The sequence below is a fragment of the Oryx dammah genome, unplaced genomic scaffold (assembly GCF_014754425.2).
Source record: "Oryx dammah isolate SB20612 unplaced genomic scaffold, SCBI_Odam_1.1 HiC_scaffold_16, whole genome shotgun sequence".
NCBI lineage: Eukaryota > Metazoa > Chordata > Mammalia > Artiodactyla > Bovidae > Oryx > Oryx dammah.
The window spans coordinates 64,744,442-64,760,911 of NW_024070200.1; the positions used below are offsets into that span (position 1 = coordinate 64,744,442).

The window sequence follows — 16,470 nt, forward strand, 5'->3', positions numbered from 1 at the left end:
CCTTTGGATCTAAAAGAATGGGCCATGCTCCCAGAGGATTCCTGAAGAACATGATTGCTTCAGGAGTCTTAAATGCAGGGCGTCCTAGGACCCGGAAGTAGAGGGATCAAGCTTTGTATGAGGCCAGAAGAAAGGAGAGCAGACCTGAGCCTTCAAGGATTAAGATCAGGCCTCAAGCCAAAGGAAGGGGTCTGTGAGTAGCGGCGCTAAGAAAATACACTGGTAGATTGGGATTGATGTATACACATTATTATATATAAAACAGATAACTAATAAGGACCTACTGTATAGCAAGGGAAATTCTATTCAATATTCTGTGATGACCTATATGAGAGAAGAATCTATAAAAGAGTAGATATATGTATAACTGATTCACTTTGCTGTACAGCAGAAACTAACACAACATTGTAAATCGACTATCAGTTCAGTTCAGTTCAGTTCAGTTCAGTCGCTCAGTCGTGTCTGACTCTATGTGACCCCATGAATTGCAGCACGCCAGGCCTCCCTGTCCATCACCAACTCCCGGAGTTCACTCAGACTCGCGTCCGTCGAGTCAGTGATGCCATCCAGCCATCTCATCCTCTGTCGTCCCCTTCTCCTCCTGACCCCAATCCCTCCCAGCATCAGAGTCTTTTCCAATGAGTCAACTCTTCTCATGAGGTAGCCAAAGTACTGGAGTTTCAGCTTTAGCATCATTCCTTCCAAAGAAATCCCAGGGCTGATTTCCTTCAGAATGGACTGGTTGGATCTCCTTGCAGTCCAAGGGACTGTCAAGAGTCTTCTCCAGCACCACAGTTCAAAACCATCAATTCTTCGGTGCTCAGCCTTCTTCACAGTCCAACTCTCACATCCATACATGACCACAGGAAAAACCATAGCCTTGACTAGACGGACCTTAGTCGGCAAAGTAATGTCTTTGCTTTTGAATATGCTATCTAGGTTGGCCATAACTTTTCTTCCAAGGAGTAAGCGTCTTTTAATTTCATGGCTGCAGTCACATCTGTAGTGATTTTGGAGCCCCCAAAAATAAAGTCTGACACCAATCAACTATACTCCAATAAAAATTTAAAAAAAAAAAACAAACAAGAAAAATATTGACATTTGCGGTGGGCATGTAAGAACCCTAGTGAGAAGAGCCCTGTGTGTGGGTTCATATTCATGTGACAAGCTCCACCTGCAGGATCTGGCCTGAAGGTGGTGGGAAAGGCAAAGCACCTCAACAGGCTCACTGTCTTTCCGTGTGGCCCCAGGCACCTGCGGGATGATGGGCTTATCAGAGGTAAGACTGGAGGTGGAGAGGGCCAGTGTTCAGGCCGCGCAGGGCTGTACAGGTGGGATGGACAGGCCATTAGCAGGGTTTCTGACGCGAGCTGGGGAGGAATGCGGAGGGAGCAATCTGAATGCAACATGACAAGGATCGCAAGAAAGCTTTCTCCAAAACCAGGTATCAGGGCGGGTGAAACCTGCAATAGAATCCATGCATTACTCTGAAAGAGGAGAGTGGTATTACTCGTCAAATCTAAGAGTCTTTTTGTTTCTGAGGAAACTTTACTCCAACGCAACTTTTCTATCAGTATGAATGTCTCTACTAGTAATAATAACACTACGCAGTAGAGTCCATCTTTAAAGGTGTTTCACTTTACCAAGTGATGCTTGATGATGCCTCCTTATTTCAGTATTTTAAATGGTTCAAGTTGAACAGTTATGTCATCACTTCTGGGGAAGAAAAATCTTTTGAGTCTCGTACCACAAATGGTGCTATTGATGGCAATATGTGATGCATTTCTTGTGATCTCTGCTTATGCTGACAGTCATTTTCGATTTCCATAAAATGGTATAGATAATTGCATCTGCAGACCAGCTTTCATGTGAACTTACTTTGGGACTTGAACAGAATTGCTTTTACGCAGCAGCTTATCTGTCTTCTGGAACTGCATTTCTCTCTGCATTCTTTCTCCAGTATATAGTTACTTCTGAGAAAAGTAGCTTCAGTTTATTCGCTCATTACTTTAAGCTCACTAAATAAGTACCTCTAAATGGCACTGTTTTGTGATGTTTTCCTCAAATTTCCATTGCACACCACTTTAGTTAACTATGCTAAAATATGTAAAATTTTTAAAATATCATGGTGGATATAACCAGACATGAAAATAAAACTCGAGTTTCCAATTAAATTGTTTCCTCTTATGATGGAAAATATGGACTGATTGGCACATGTGCTTTATGTGGATAAAGTTGTGCCCATAAAGCTTTATGCCAGAACTCTTAGGTGGCTTCCACGTCAAAAGTGCCCCAGTCCTGCCGATCACCTCTCCAGACAGAGCTCAAGTCCACCCCACCCTTGCACACCACGCTTCATGTAGATGTTCCACTCTTGTCCCCACGACTGCAGCCTGGTTCAGAATCCTACAACCTGCAAGGTAGGACCCAGGTGCCTGCCTTACAGGCAACACCCCCGTCATCTAACCCCAGACTTCCGGAGTCTCATCCCCTTCCTGTCCTCCAGCTGCACTGGATGCTCCGCAAATGTGGTTATAAAGCACATGAATCATCCCAGTGCTTATTACACGTGGGTCTCCCTCCCTCCCTAACCATCCCTATCAGTAATTACATCAGGTCTTTGAAAAGTCTCTCATTCATCCTATATTCCACTTCAGGTATTGCTCCATCCTCAGCCTCTCGTCTGAAGAGAGGCCCTCTCACTGAAGATCTATCTCCTCAAAGGTCTCTGCTGTCACTCTGCCCTGCTCTTGCCCCCGCCTCACCCAGCATCCCAGTAAAATCCTCTGCAGCTGCTCCTCCCAGTGCCAAAACTGTGGGTCCAGTCTCAGCCCTCAGCTGAGCCCATCCCCTTCTTAGAGTGCAAGACATAGCCTCTTCTTATCTTCCCCCGCCTCTTCTCCTTAAACCTGGCATTTCCCAGGGCTGTCTAGAGACACTCCTTCAGTCTAAACTCAATCTCTAATTGATCCCATTCAATCTAATGGCTTTAAATCTCTCTCTCAAGTTCATGTCTCCAGTCCCAAACTCTCTCTCTCTCTCTCTCTCTCTCTCTGAGTCCAGACCTGTATGCCCAATGGCCTGCCTGGCTGCTTGGATATCTAACAAAGCTCGCACAGGTCCAGAACTGCACTGATAATTCTCAGCAGCCTCCTCCCCTGCCGTCTCTTCCAGCTCAACAACAGCCTATTGAACCCACCACCTTTTCAGGTGTTCGTTCATGTTCATGGCAGCCCATCAACCGATCCTGCTGGCCAAAACGCCCCTCCCCTGGGACACTGCCTTTGCCTCTTGACTGCCTTTCCTGACCCCTCCTTTACTAAGCCTCCCGACCCAGACTCTGACTTTACTCTCCACTTACAGCCAGAGTCAGCTTTACTGTTTGTCATTCTACTGTCAAGTCTCAGTGGGATCAGATTTCACTCTTCAACGGCCAACTGCTTGTCCCAGTGCTACCCCGCATGGCCTACAGACGATCTGACTATCCCCCACCCACGCTGCCTCTCTGGCCCTGCCTCCCACCAACCTTCCCCATCCTCAAGCTGGCCTCTTCAGTCACCCTGCCTCTGCTGCTCCTCTCAACTGTCCGGTCATTGCTACCAAGATAGGCTCATTCTTCAGACACCTGCTGAGGACATCTCCCAGCACACTCACTACCTCCTACTCTGAATTACCCTTCGCTGCAATCCTTGTGACCCAATTGATAAGTATGTGTTTACTTACTGCACCAGAAGGAGCCCTCCTGGAAGGTAGGCTTTGCTCTGCCCATCACAGGATTTCAGCACCTAGGACAGTACCTGGCATGTAGGAAGGACTCAATAGACCCTGACGTAGCTGCAGGGCACCATCCTGCAGAATGCCCAAACCCCGATCCAGAACCTATAACTGTGAATGTGCACCCTTACACAGAAGGGAGACTCTGCCAATGGGACTAAGCTTGTGGACTCTCCTGTGCCCAGCCCATGAGTCTAGCAAACCTTGGCGCTTCTTGGTCACAATACCCAGAAAAACAGTGCTAGCCTGGACTTAGCACTCCCTTCTTACCTGGCTGTGTTTCTGCATTTAGCATACATGCATTTACCCTTCACATCAACCCTGTGGCATAGGGTCTGTTATTACTTTCACTTGGAGATTAGGAAACTTGAGTTGCAGGCAGGCTTAGTAACTGCTGCCACAAAGAACAGCTTCACTGTCCTCTGTCAAAATGATACCTACATCCCTGAAGTAGGAACTAAATTGATTATGGAGTGATGGCCCAATTTCTTCCTGTGGTTAAAAGTGAAAATGAAACTGCTTCTGGGTTTCATTTATTTTTAGGTTTGCCTTTTGATCTTGAGATAAAGTGTTAAATAAATACAAATAAAACAGAATTTTCAATGAACTGCTAAAGTCTGTTTCATTGTATATCTTAATTTTCCTATAACATGGTTCCCTCTCTATTACATCATATTTCATGGTATATATTTTGCATTTGATTTTATTCAGGCTATGAAAGACTATCTTTAGAGCAGTGCTATTTGAGTTCTAGGTTAGAAGATTCCAATGTACAGATTTTCCCCCATTCTATCCCTTTTCGTTGCAGCTTAAATATCCAGACATTCTGGAGAAGGTCCTGCATTGATGGTGCAGGCTCAGGCCCTGGAGATGGACCCTGACTTTCCCACTTTTCCATGATGAAACTTAGACATGTTTCTCTGTATTCTATCACCTTCCCTCTTTTCACCTACAGAGAGAGGATTCTGTGAAAATTAAACAGTACATTTCTTTTGAAAATGCATTCTGGAAATGAAGAAGTACTCATGTAAGCACTTAAAAGTATTGTTGCTGCCACTAGAATTCTACTTTTGATTCTAATATTTTCCTTTGAAATTTCACACCAATTAAAATATGCATGTTATGCAATTGTACCTTTGTAAAAAAAAAAAATCCAAACACCTACATTCTCTTTCACCCCTTGAACCAAGCCAGTTACTCATCTTGGAGCTGATGGCCAGAGCAGGGCTGGGGGGGTCGACTCTGGCTGACTGTCCATCTAAGCTTTGCTTAGCAGTTTTAAGTTTCTAAGCAGGTAATTTGGAAGTATTTTGTTTTGGTGCCTTAAAAAAATGTTGGCCTTACTCTGTAGCAGGGTCTTAGTCAGGCTTTCCTGGAATGTAGAAAACCCCAGTTCAATTCTGGGTCAGGAAGATCCACTGGAGAAGGGGTAGGCTACCCTTTCCAGTATTCTTGGGCTTCCATGGTGGCTCAGATGGTAAAGAATCCACCTGCAATGCGGGACACTTGGGTTTGACCCTGGGTAGAAGGGAAGATCCCCTGGAGGAGGAAATGGCTACCCACTCCAATATTCTTGCTTGGAAAATCCCTATGGACAGAGGAGCCTGGTGGGTTACAGTCCATGCGGTCGCAAAGAGCTGAACACAACTGAGTGACTAAGCACAGCACAGCACAGGGTCTTAGTCACCTGAAATGTTTACTATGTGCAAGGTCTCTGGCTATCCCTGCAGCCTCCACGTAAGTGCCTCCTCACCTGTGAGTGTCCTATCTGCTTCACAGCACTTCTCTGTGGTTTTATAATTGTCATGATGACCATCAGTCCTGGTCTTGTGACTCTACAGTAACAAGCACGAAGAACTTTCCATATGGGAATTTCCCTCTCGCCATTTAAAAAGACATCGTGAGTACATGAATGACTCAGAGAGAGTGCACTTTCTGCTCTAGTTAAGAGAAGAGAACTGTCCTTGAAAACGTGTATGAACAGACCCTCTTCATGAAACCAACAGTCCCGGTTAGCATGCTTGTGGAGACAGATAAAGAACCTTATCTGTTCCTGTTCTTAAGCCACTTCTACAAGAACCTGCCTATAATTACCAATTATAGAATAGTGTTTTCCAAAGTCTATTTGAATGATAGCTCCCATGTGATAAAATTCTAATGCATTTTTTACTTTCTAATAGATAAACCTCTAAACAGTGTTTAATATTACTAAATGAATGGAATCAGATTTCACCATATTATTGAGTTGATAATCCTCAAATTTATCTTGCAATTATCACTGATCTGATCAAGTCTGAAAAGTATGATTTTTCAGATGATGATAAAGTAACTTCAGATTAAATTATGTTTTGACCTTACATTGATACAAACATCATTTCTGTGCTGGCGTCTTTATACCATGTATGTGTGATTACTGGTTAAAATAACTATAACGCCTCCAATTATGCCATGCCTCTGAATGTGACATCACACAAGGCCGACAGTCAGATATGTCTCTGCTCTGTTATACACTTGACTCATGCTCTGTTATATAACTTAAAACTAACAGAAGAATTACAAAGGCTACTGAAAATGAGCTACTGGTGGCTCTGATCAAATTTAGAAAATAAAAGGGAGAAGACACGAGACTCATATTTTCAAAGCAATTTCACCGTATCTTATATAATCACCAAATACATTTTACTCATCACATAAATTTCCTGATTGCCAGATCCACATGTTTTTTGCAAACAGTGTATGATTTTGTATTGCACAGAAGCACAAGCATCCTGCCTCTTTCCTCTGCTCTCTGCGAGCAGTTACTTATCACTCTCTTTACCCTTCACCAGTTGTCTGATTTTCTTTATGTATTTACAGGTATCCACATTTCTTCTGTCCCACAATGTGCAAATTACAGCCTTTCATGCTTCCCTGTTCACCTTTCTTTAGAACAAATCACATAAACTCTTTCTTTGGAGGAAGATAACAGAGCTTACCAAGCTCTTTTTTTCTGTAATCTCAGAACGGAAAATTCTCTCTACCCTGATGCAGAAAATTCCTTTCAAAATTATGTCCCCTTCCTCTATAGGTCAGTCTGACTAAGACCTTCCATGCAAACCATGTGAAGTCAAGACGAGAACACCAGGACCACCCAGCAGGTTCCCTCTGAGGAGGGCTGAGGACAGAACCCCAGCACAAGCAGCATGGTAAACCCACCAGTGCCATCTTTTCCTCCCATCTCCCTGACTGCAAGCCAGGGCTAACGATGCTCAGCTCCTAAGTGTCCTCTAAAACAGACAACGTAACAACAGTCACCTCATATTGCAATAGATATTATTTTGTCAAGATTTTAAATCAAGTAAGTGTTCTGAAACTTTCTTTGCAATTTGACAAAATTATTCTTAAGCTCATTTACAGTAATAACCAAGTGAGAAGAGCCTTGTATGAAAAGGGAAATCGATAGGGCCTTGTGCCCCTAGACGTCAAGATGCCTTCTGCTGAAAACCATACCCTACTTGACTTCCCACTTTGCTATAGATCTTGGTCCCCAGAAGCAACTGGACGCACAAAACCAAGAGCTAAAAGCACTCAGGGGAGCTGAGTAAAATTCCACTTACAGAAACATCTTCTAATAGAAATGAACTCAAATACTTAAAGCAATTGTAGGACGGATATGTTCACAGATATGTAGGAAAACAACTCAATGTGAAACAATGCAAACGCCCCTAATTAGGGAAGTAGCCCGTGACAAAGCATTTATGCACTGCAATACACTTGCCCATTTTACATCATACATTTTAAGACTTTGTGGTAACAAAGTATTGGTGTGAAGAAAGCACAAAAACTACAGAACTGAAAACACAGTATGATCCCAACTGTATAAAGCTAGGCATAGAAGCAAGGGGAAGAAACACACCAGAATGGGAAGGATGATTGTATGTGTGGTGCAATTAAGGATATTTTCCTTTTTCACATACTATTCTGGGTCTCATTAATTTCTGCAGTTAGTAGGTGTCATTTTAGGATGGACTATTAAACTTATATCTGACAGGTTCAAAACTTCTCCGACAACTAACTATCTAAGGAGATGAAGGGCTATTCTACTACTTGTTCTGTATTAGCTTCTAGAAACTAAGAGTTATCTCTCTATTTTGAAGATGACCTCAGAAAGTCATCAAATTGAGTAGGAAATCAAGTACAGTTGCTTCTAATGGCCAAACTCCATATGCACATTTTTTCATACTTCAGACTTTCATCCACCAGGTAAGCATAATACCTTCTTGACTATGGAATATGCAGATTCACAGAATTATATTCAACTAAAATCTTAGGGAAAAAATACATGTTTCCAATCCTAGCATATTTCTTACATCTGAAATATTGATAAATGTATGCAATATATCAGTAAGCAAACTACTTACCTAATGTATTAACTTGGAAATTTAAAATATTGTGTTTGATTTCACTTCTAAACACACTTCTCATGCAGGAGGGATGTATGCAGGATGTATGTGGGAACACTATGGTTAAATCCTAGAAGATTTAGCAGCAGGGAGAGCCCTTGGAAGGGAAGACATTCACTGAACAGATCAGGAAACCAAAGGCACAAGTAGGGAAGTACCCCTTCAAGACGAGCAGCAAGGTAAGAATAACCACCGACACTCTGTCCCAAGGGAACGCCTTGACTGGCTAGGAGGCTAGGCATGCATACTCCATCCCCTTCACGGTGCTGAGGGCCAGACAAGTCTCTGATGGAGCTGGAACACAGCCCCATTTTGTCATGTACCAGCCACACACCTGGGGATGGTCACAGACCTCTCTCTCTCTCTGCTTTCTCGTCTGTACAGACCTGGGAATGTCAGAAGTACAGAAAATGTCCTGAGAACAAAGAGAGAGGGTCATGGACTTTGGAGGGGCCTCCTTCCTGCTGACTCGTGGGGATGTATTGCAGAGCCACTGTGCCCTGCAGATTCACACAAGGGCAACCTTCACCACTGATTTTCACGTAAGGGGTGTTTGGCGATTTTTGTCCTAAAATTTAACTTCTTAATTACACTCCACCAACTTTAAGTTGGGGTCTCCTTGCTGGCTCAGGGGTAAAGAGCCCGCCTGCCAAGACAGAGAGACACAGGTTCAATCCCTGGGTGGGGAAGATCCGCTGGAGAAGGAAATTGCAACCCACTCCAGTATTCTTGCCTGGAGAATCCCATGGACAGAGGAGCCTCGCGGGCTATAGTCCAAGGGGTTCAAAGAGTCGGATACGACTTATCGAATAAACACACCACCAACTTCAAGTTACAATCCTTGGGGTTAGCAAGAGCAATTTTGGGAAGAAGAGGACAGAGTCAGCACCTCATAAGAAGTTTGTCAGGACCCTGGGTTATCACTAGTTTGATGAAAAACTATTAGAATCAGAACACTGAGACTAAAGGCCAAGATGAAAGAGCTTAAAGGCCCTGGTAACACCAAATGCCCTGGGGTCCTGCAGATCATCAGACACATGCAGTTTCCGCTATCTGCGTTTGCATTCCGATGGCCACAGTTCAAGGCCTTTGGCTCAAGTCAGGACCACTGCAAGTCCTTGTCAGAACTAAGGATGGCAATCCTTAGTTTGTTTGGAACTAAGGACGACAAAGAATGTTGCCCACTGCTTTGTCCAACAAGCAATAAATGTCCTTCAGGCAGGTTCAGCTTTTGAATCCTGCTTTAACTTGAGTGGGAGGAAACACAGCTTACTCTGAAACCATCTTCGGCTTCCGCTTCTGAAAACATAATCTGCCTCTTTTCTCTGACTGACTTCAGAGACCTTACACTTGGAGCAGCCTTGCTCGGAATTAAGCGTGGGGTAAGGCAAGGACTCTGATAAGTCTGTGGGACTGCAAAGGTGGCCAATGAGGGTGTGCTGATATACTGCTCAGCAAAGTTTCTAAAAGGTACATGTGCCCTGAAAATTGTAAAATCAAAGCAGAGATGATAACTTACCCAAAGTGACTGGCTAAGTTCATGGAAATACAAAAGAGAAGGAGGTTTTTGATCATGATAAAGCTAGAGAACATTCCATTGTCCATTCCCAGTAAGAATAACAGCTGAAGCAGATGAATTTGGAAGAATAGCTATTCCTTTCTCCACCTTGATCTTGAAGCTGAAAGGGGAAAAAACATAAACATGAATGTCGTCATGAAACAGTTCCTAGAATCAAATCACACTGCTAACACACACAATTCATAAAGAAAGGAGCCGGGCTGTCCTTGTCCATCACAGCTCCATATCAGGAATTATCTGTGTTCACTAGCCAGTAAATTGGGGTGTAAAAAGAAATTACAGTAGGCTTGATTTTCACCTTTACTCAGGGTGCGGAATCATTCTCCTAATTTATCTTTCCCATGTCGCAAATTCTTTGTTTTACTTTTTCCATGTGATCAAATGACCCTCTAGTCCTATTATTAGAATCAATGCCTGAAGTTATCTAACTGTATTTTACATCTGTCAAATCCACAAGTGGAATAATTTTACCTTTCTGAAATATTTGCCACACGTCAAAGCCAGCAAGCTACTCCTTGTTCTGCAAGGTGCTATGAGAAAGTATGTGGAAAGAGGGGAAAAAAAGGCACATTTAAACAGGTCTTCTGCAAGATCACGGCAATATAAGAACTGCTTATAAAAGAAGGCTGCCACTTTCTCAGCAATCTGTCCCCATGACTAAAGAACTTAGTAATCACTGCATTTTGGAAAGTCTCTCGGCTCTGGGTTATATGGTGGGCCCTAATTAATGCATTTGAAACCCAAGCAGGCACAATCCCTGGGCTTTGCAACTAACCCTAGAGAAGGGATATATTTCTCAATATGCGCATAACGCAAATGGATAGACATCATAAAGGAGCACAGCGTGTTCAAAAGCAACATTTTCCCGAGGAGACCCCAGGCCAACTCCAGAAAAGAGAAACACACAACAGGTACTTCCACCTCCGAAACCAAGGCCCTCGAGTAGAGAAAGGCAGGGCGGGGATTGCCTGGGTGCGTCCAGGGGCTGCTCCCCAAACCCGGGCCGGAGTCCCGGCGGCGAGCACGCGGCGCTGCATGCGGGAAACCCGGGCGGCACCTCCTGCCGCCCTCAGCCTGGTGACAGTCTGGACCAGGCTTTGGGGGAGTCGGGACCCCTAAAGACAGCCTGGCTCCCACGGTCCCGGGACCGCCGCGGGGGCTCGCGGGCGCGGGGGTGGCACTGCAGAGCTGCAGCCTCCGCGCCCGGGCGCCCGCGGCCGGGTAGAGTCGGCCGCCCGCCCGGTCCGCAGCGGCGCTCCCAGCGCCAACCGTTTGCCCACCCTCCCCGGCTCGCTTCTGGCCCCGGCAGACCTGCCCTGCTGCCGCCCCGGGTCCGAGCGGAGCGTCCTGCCGCGCGGCGCTTTCCTCCTCGGCCCGGAGCGCGCGGTGCAGCGTCGGCTCCGTGTCTCCCGGCCTCGAGCCGCCAGAGCGACCCGCTCGCGCCCCCGCCTCCAGTCTCGAGCCTGAGCCCGCGCCCACCCTGCAGGAAGCGCCCAGCCCGCCGCGCCTCGGAGCCCGGCGGCTGGCGGGGCCCCCGGGGGGCGTTTTCGGCCCTCGGCTCCGGTGACCGCGGAGGGAGCCTCGTGCCCCAGTTCCTACCGGCAGGTCCGTGGGTCCTGCGCCCCGGCGCCCCGTCCGGCGGCGCCGCGCTGCTCTGGACGCCCCTGCCCTCCCGCGGGTGGTGGCGCCTCCGCAGTCGCCGGGGGAAAGTTTGCGCTCCCGGCCGCCCGCGGCGCCCCGCCTGCCTCCACCGCCCTCCCCGAGCCAGGCAGCCTCGAGGAGAGGCAAGCGGGCCGAGCCGGCGCCGCTTGCCCTCCCGCCGCCGCCGGCAGCTCCTGACCCCACGGCCCCGGTCCAGCGCGCCCGGGCTTACCCCGCGCGCCGGCCCGGGAAGGCGAGCCGTCGGCGAGGGCGCATCCTCCTCCCCCGTCTGCTCTCCCCGGCTGGCAGGCGCGGAGGCCGGTGCGGCGTCACCGCCCCATGCCGCCAGCGCGAACTTCCCCGGTGCTCCCGGGCCGAGCGCCTCGGGCACCCCCGCGCTCCCGCCGCCGCCCTGCGGCTCAGCTCCGCGCCCGAGGCCGCGCGCCGCCCCGCTGCAGAGCCCCCGGCGCCCCCGGCGCGCCGGCGCGCGCTCTCACCTCGCCCGAGCGCTACATGTCGGCTCCGGCTCTGAGAAACGCTCCTCTGCGGAGGCGCTCCGGTAGAGGCCGCCAGACTCTCACCGAACGCGCCCTGGCCCCGGGCCGGTTGCGAGGAAGGGGGGTCGTTCGGGGTCCCCGGCTTGGCCAGCTCTGGGACAGGCCACGATTCTGATGAAGTTTCTTGGTAGCCCGCGGGAGTGTCTCGGTGCCTCGTGTCCCTCTTCTTAGGGCTGAGATGGAAAGGGGGTGTCCAGGCAGGCGCCTAAGGCCGGGGCGCCGAGAGCTTTCCTGTCTCAGGACCAGCCCTGAGCGCCTTTCTGGCCGGGCCTAAGTCCTGCCTCAGTCCTCCTCCACGCAGGCCCCTGTGTCTGCAGCTCCTACTCTCCATAGGAAGAAACTGGCCTCTGAGGCTACTTTTTAAAAAATTGTAATTCATTGCTATGGGAAGGAAAGTCAGTAAAATGGATTAATTAGAATTAAACGCTTACCTAATTGCTCTGTACATTTGGGGAGGCTGGAAAGTTCCCTTTCTGGACAAGAAGCCTTCTTGTCAGTGACAAAAGGACTTAGGGTCTGCAGACTTGTGAGTGGGTATCGGACGTGAATTCCGCTGTAGGGCGTTACCTCCCGCACCCACGAACACGTGAAATTTCATTATTGCGGTCATGTTCGTCTCTGCCTCTGCGTGCCTACTCTGAGGGCTGAGGCTGGCTGGCACAAATGAGGCTTGGGCACGATAGGGAAGCAAAGCAAGCACAGTTCTGGTTTTAAGAGGGCAGCGTCTGATTTTCTCCGGACCGGATGCCTCCTGGCTATGAGAACACCCAGGGGGAGATGTTCAATATTTAAATAAACCCAGCAAGAACCTGATGAGCAGTGTGTTATCATTTCTATGTCTTTTGTCATACTCTGACGAAAGACAAAGAAAGACTTTGAGAGTCAGAGTCAAAAGACTGAATTGTTTACAGTCACTCTTGACAGAATAATTGTGAGAAGGGCAAATTTCTAACTCTCCTCCAGAAAAGATCTTTAAGCATTCAATGTGTGAAGTCACACTATCCTTAGTTCTGTTTAATACAACGCAGTCCAAATCTAAGCTAACTGCTGGTACTTTTGTACATGCCAAAAATTCTAAGATTTTCTAAAAATAGCAGCTTCTAGATGTATTTCAGAAATAGGACATAAAAATACATAAATGCTCCAAATATAAGGAAGTGTTATTCTGGGTATACACTTAGTCATAGTATTAAATAGCTCTGATTCCAGTGATTCTGCATGAAATATAAATTAGATAAGATGCTTATTTGAAAGGCTTTTCTGATGCTAAAATGAATAAATTGAACACAGACATTTCTTCATTTTCTAATTACTCAAAAATCATATCACTAAGATAAAGCTCATTGACAATCAAAATCATTAAATTAAAAGCAATAAAAATCAATATAATTGTAACCTATTAAGTGTTAGAATTCTAAGTTTAGAGATACCAGTGATAATTACTATTTTCCCAATATTAAACAACATAAGGCAAATCAAAGAGTTCAAATAACTAGTGAATTTAAAGCCTTAGAGATTACCAAAGGAAATCATTTAGTAATTTTTGCAAATAAATGTAGATAAACCAGGGATTATTTTGTATTAGTGAGAGTTACAGATACTGATTTTTAATAATAATACTTTACTGAATTTATGTTCTTTTCATGAATTATTTTTAAACTTTGCATCTTTTCCCTATCAGTCTAATGTCAATGCATATTATTGAACACATGGAAATTATGTTTATTGAGAGCTAATCTTTAAATTTTATTTAACCATGTGGCTTAAATACTTAATTTCTCCATGTGATGAAATGATAACCCCGTCTCTTAATATTTATGAACATATAAAAGCCTTACATTGGACCTGATAGCATAGTAAAATAATAAGGCATACCTTATGGAAATTCACATGTTAGAAGAATATCTATTAGCATTTCATAATATTTGTTTTAATACGAAATTCAGTGTTTGCCCTGGGAAATGATGGTCTATCCACTTAATTCCCATTTGTTCTATTAGTATTTTCCCTTGTGCTGAATGACAGAAAGCAAAGTACTCATGGTTCTGGAAAGCAGTAGAGGGCACTACAGTTCCACATAACCTTGGGTTGGACCAGTCTCCATAAGAGCTTCCAAGTGAGAGACTAAAATAGCTGAACCTGGGGAAGCTGGGTGATGGGTGGGCACCCTCTATCCCACCCAGAACAGAGGCAGCACAGCTAGGCTGTTTGTGGCAGTAGGTGGAGTAGAGATGGCTAAACAAACAAACAAACAAACAAAAAACAGTATTGCCATGAGGAAGCAGAGCTTAGTGAGAAGTTGGAGAGTCTTCTAAGCTGAGAGCTGAGAGTCAATTCATTGAATTGTGTGATTTAGTATTTAGGAAAATTGAAGTGCAGGGTAAAGATAGCAAGAGATAAGATGAGTCAGGTACTGGAAGACAAAAACTGTGGAGCCAAGGAATCAACTTCTTGCAGGGAAGGAGTCATTGAAGTTTCCTTGGTCAGGGAAGTACATGTTCCAGAACAGATTCCTCATAGCGGCTGTATACAGAAAAAGTGTTGGGAAGAGACAAATTTAGGCCAAAAGCATGAATGAACGTTGCAGGTCCAGTCTGTCGGGGAAATTTAATAAATGTTTTGAGTTTTTTCATTAATGGAATCATAAGCACATTGATTCACATGTACTCCAAGTGGATTTATTAGTGCTTTGCCCAAGCAAGAGGGTCTTGACTGTTAAGGAAACAGAAATGTCAGTTCTGACTAGAAGAAGAAACAAAATTCCTGGGAAAAGATGGCAGTTGATTTGGATTTTGAAAAAGAAATTGGAAAGAAAATATCAGAAAAAGGTAAAAGTAAGAGGAGGAACGAAAGTAGGAAGGTATGGGGCACATTAACTGATAAATGTTCCATTCACAGAAATCACACTCTATATTTTTAGTCCATCATTGATTCCTTTTATTGTTCACTTTATTTAAATTAGAGTTATCATATTAGTTATCTGAAGGCTATATGTAGACTACAGATGTGTTTAATTAGTCGGCGCTATTTTAAAATAAAGACAACTTAAATACCAGAAGATTTCACATGAATCAATGAAACATAGATGAATAATTCTATTCATAAATTAATTGCATCTAGATGAATAGATGAATTATAGCTATTCAATGCATAAATAGATAGATTTTTGGCTTTTCTTAAAAGAAAAATAGTTAAGGTCAAATTTAGCAATAGTGGATATACATTACCACCTTCTCCCCAGCTGTCACCCACTTATACTAGGCACGGGATCCTCAGAGCCACATGGTCTCTTCTGTTTTTACACCTGGGCTGGCCCCTTCACTTACATTACCTGGCAAATAGAAGCACATAAGTCTTTGTTTTGGATTCCATTTTATCTTCTTTACTGGCTTGTTAGTTACATCTATTTGTTTTGTTTTATTAGTTTCGCCAAGGTTGGAAATAGAAATCTCTAAATTAATAGGCATGCACGCTAAGTCACTTCAGTCGTGTCAGACTCTACAACCCTATGGACCATAGCCTGCCAGGTTCCTCTCTTCATGGGATTCTCCAGGCTAGAATACTGGAGTGGGTTGCAATGCCCTCCTCCAGGGGATCATCCCGATCCACGGATCAAACCCACGTCTCTTATGTCTCCTGCATTGGCAGGCACATTCTCTACCACTAACAGCATCTATACCTTCCTGTAAGTGATGTATGCCGTTTCACGTGTAGTATATGAATCTCACAACCGTATACTTGTATATTGTTTGCTGCCCTATTTTCTGGTGTTGTCACACTTCTACATAGTTAATCAGTTAACTTTTACTTTAACAGTCAGAAACCTACTTTTTAAATTGTGATAAAATGTACATAATATAAAATTTACATTTCAGTTCAGTCACTTAGTCATGTCTGACTTTGCAACCCCGTGGCAGCACACCAGGCCTCCCTGTCCATCACCAACTCCCGGAGCCTGCTCAAAGTCATGGCCATCAACTCAGTGATGCCATCCAAACACCTAATCCTCTCATCCCCTTCTCCTTCCGCCGTCAATCCCTCCCAGCATCAGGGTCTTTTCCAGTGAGTCAGTTCTTCGCATCAGGTGGCCAAAGTATTGGAGCTTCAGCATCAGTCCTTCCAATGAACACCCAGGACTGATCTCCTTTAGGATGGACTGGTTGGATCTCCTTGCAGTCCAAGGGACTCTCAAGAGTCTTGTCCAACATCACAGCTCAAAAGCATCAATTCTTCAGTGCTCAGCTTTCTTTATAGTCCAACTCTCACATCCATACATGACTACTGGAAAAACCAGAGCTTTGACTATACAGACCTTTGTCAGCAAAGTGATGTCTCTGCTTTTTAACATGCAGTTTAAGTTTGTCACAGCTTTTCTTTCAAGAAACAAGTATCTTTTAATTTCATGGCTGCAGTCACCATCTGCAGTGATTTTGCAGCCCAAGAAAATAAAATCTCTCACTGTTTCCATTGTTTCCCC

General features: G+C 45.2%; 1 protein-coding gene across 1 annotated transcript in view; it reads right to left on the reverse strand.

Moving 5' to 3' along the window:
- Positions 1 to 9,867, reverse strand: part of GABRA5 (gamma-aminobutyric acid type A receptor subunit alpha5) — a 93,359-nt gene extending 83,492 nt beyond the window's left edge. The window contains exon 1 of the mRNA XM_040257044.1: positions 9,736 to 9,867. Coding sequence (XP_040112978.1) covers positions 9,736 to 9,821 — 86 coding nt within the window. The 5' untranslated portion in view covers positions 9,822 to 9,867. The remainder of the gene's footprint in view (positions 1 to 9,735) is intronic.
- Between the last annotated feature and the right edge of the window lie 6,603 nt (positions 9,868 to 16,470).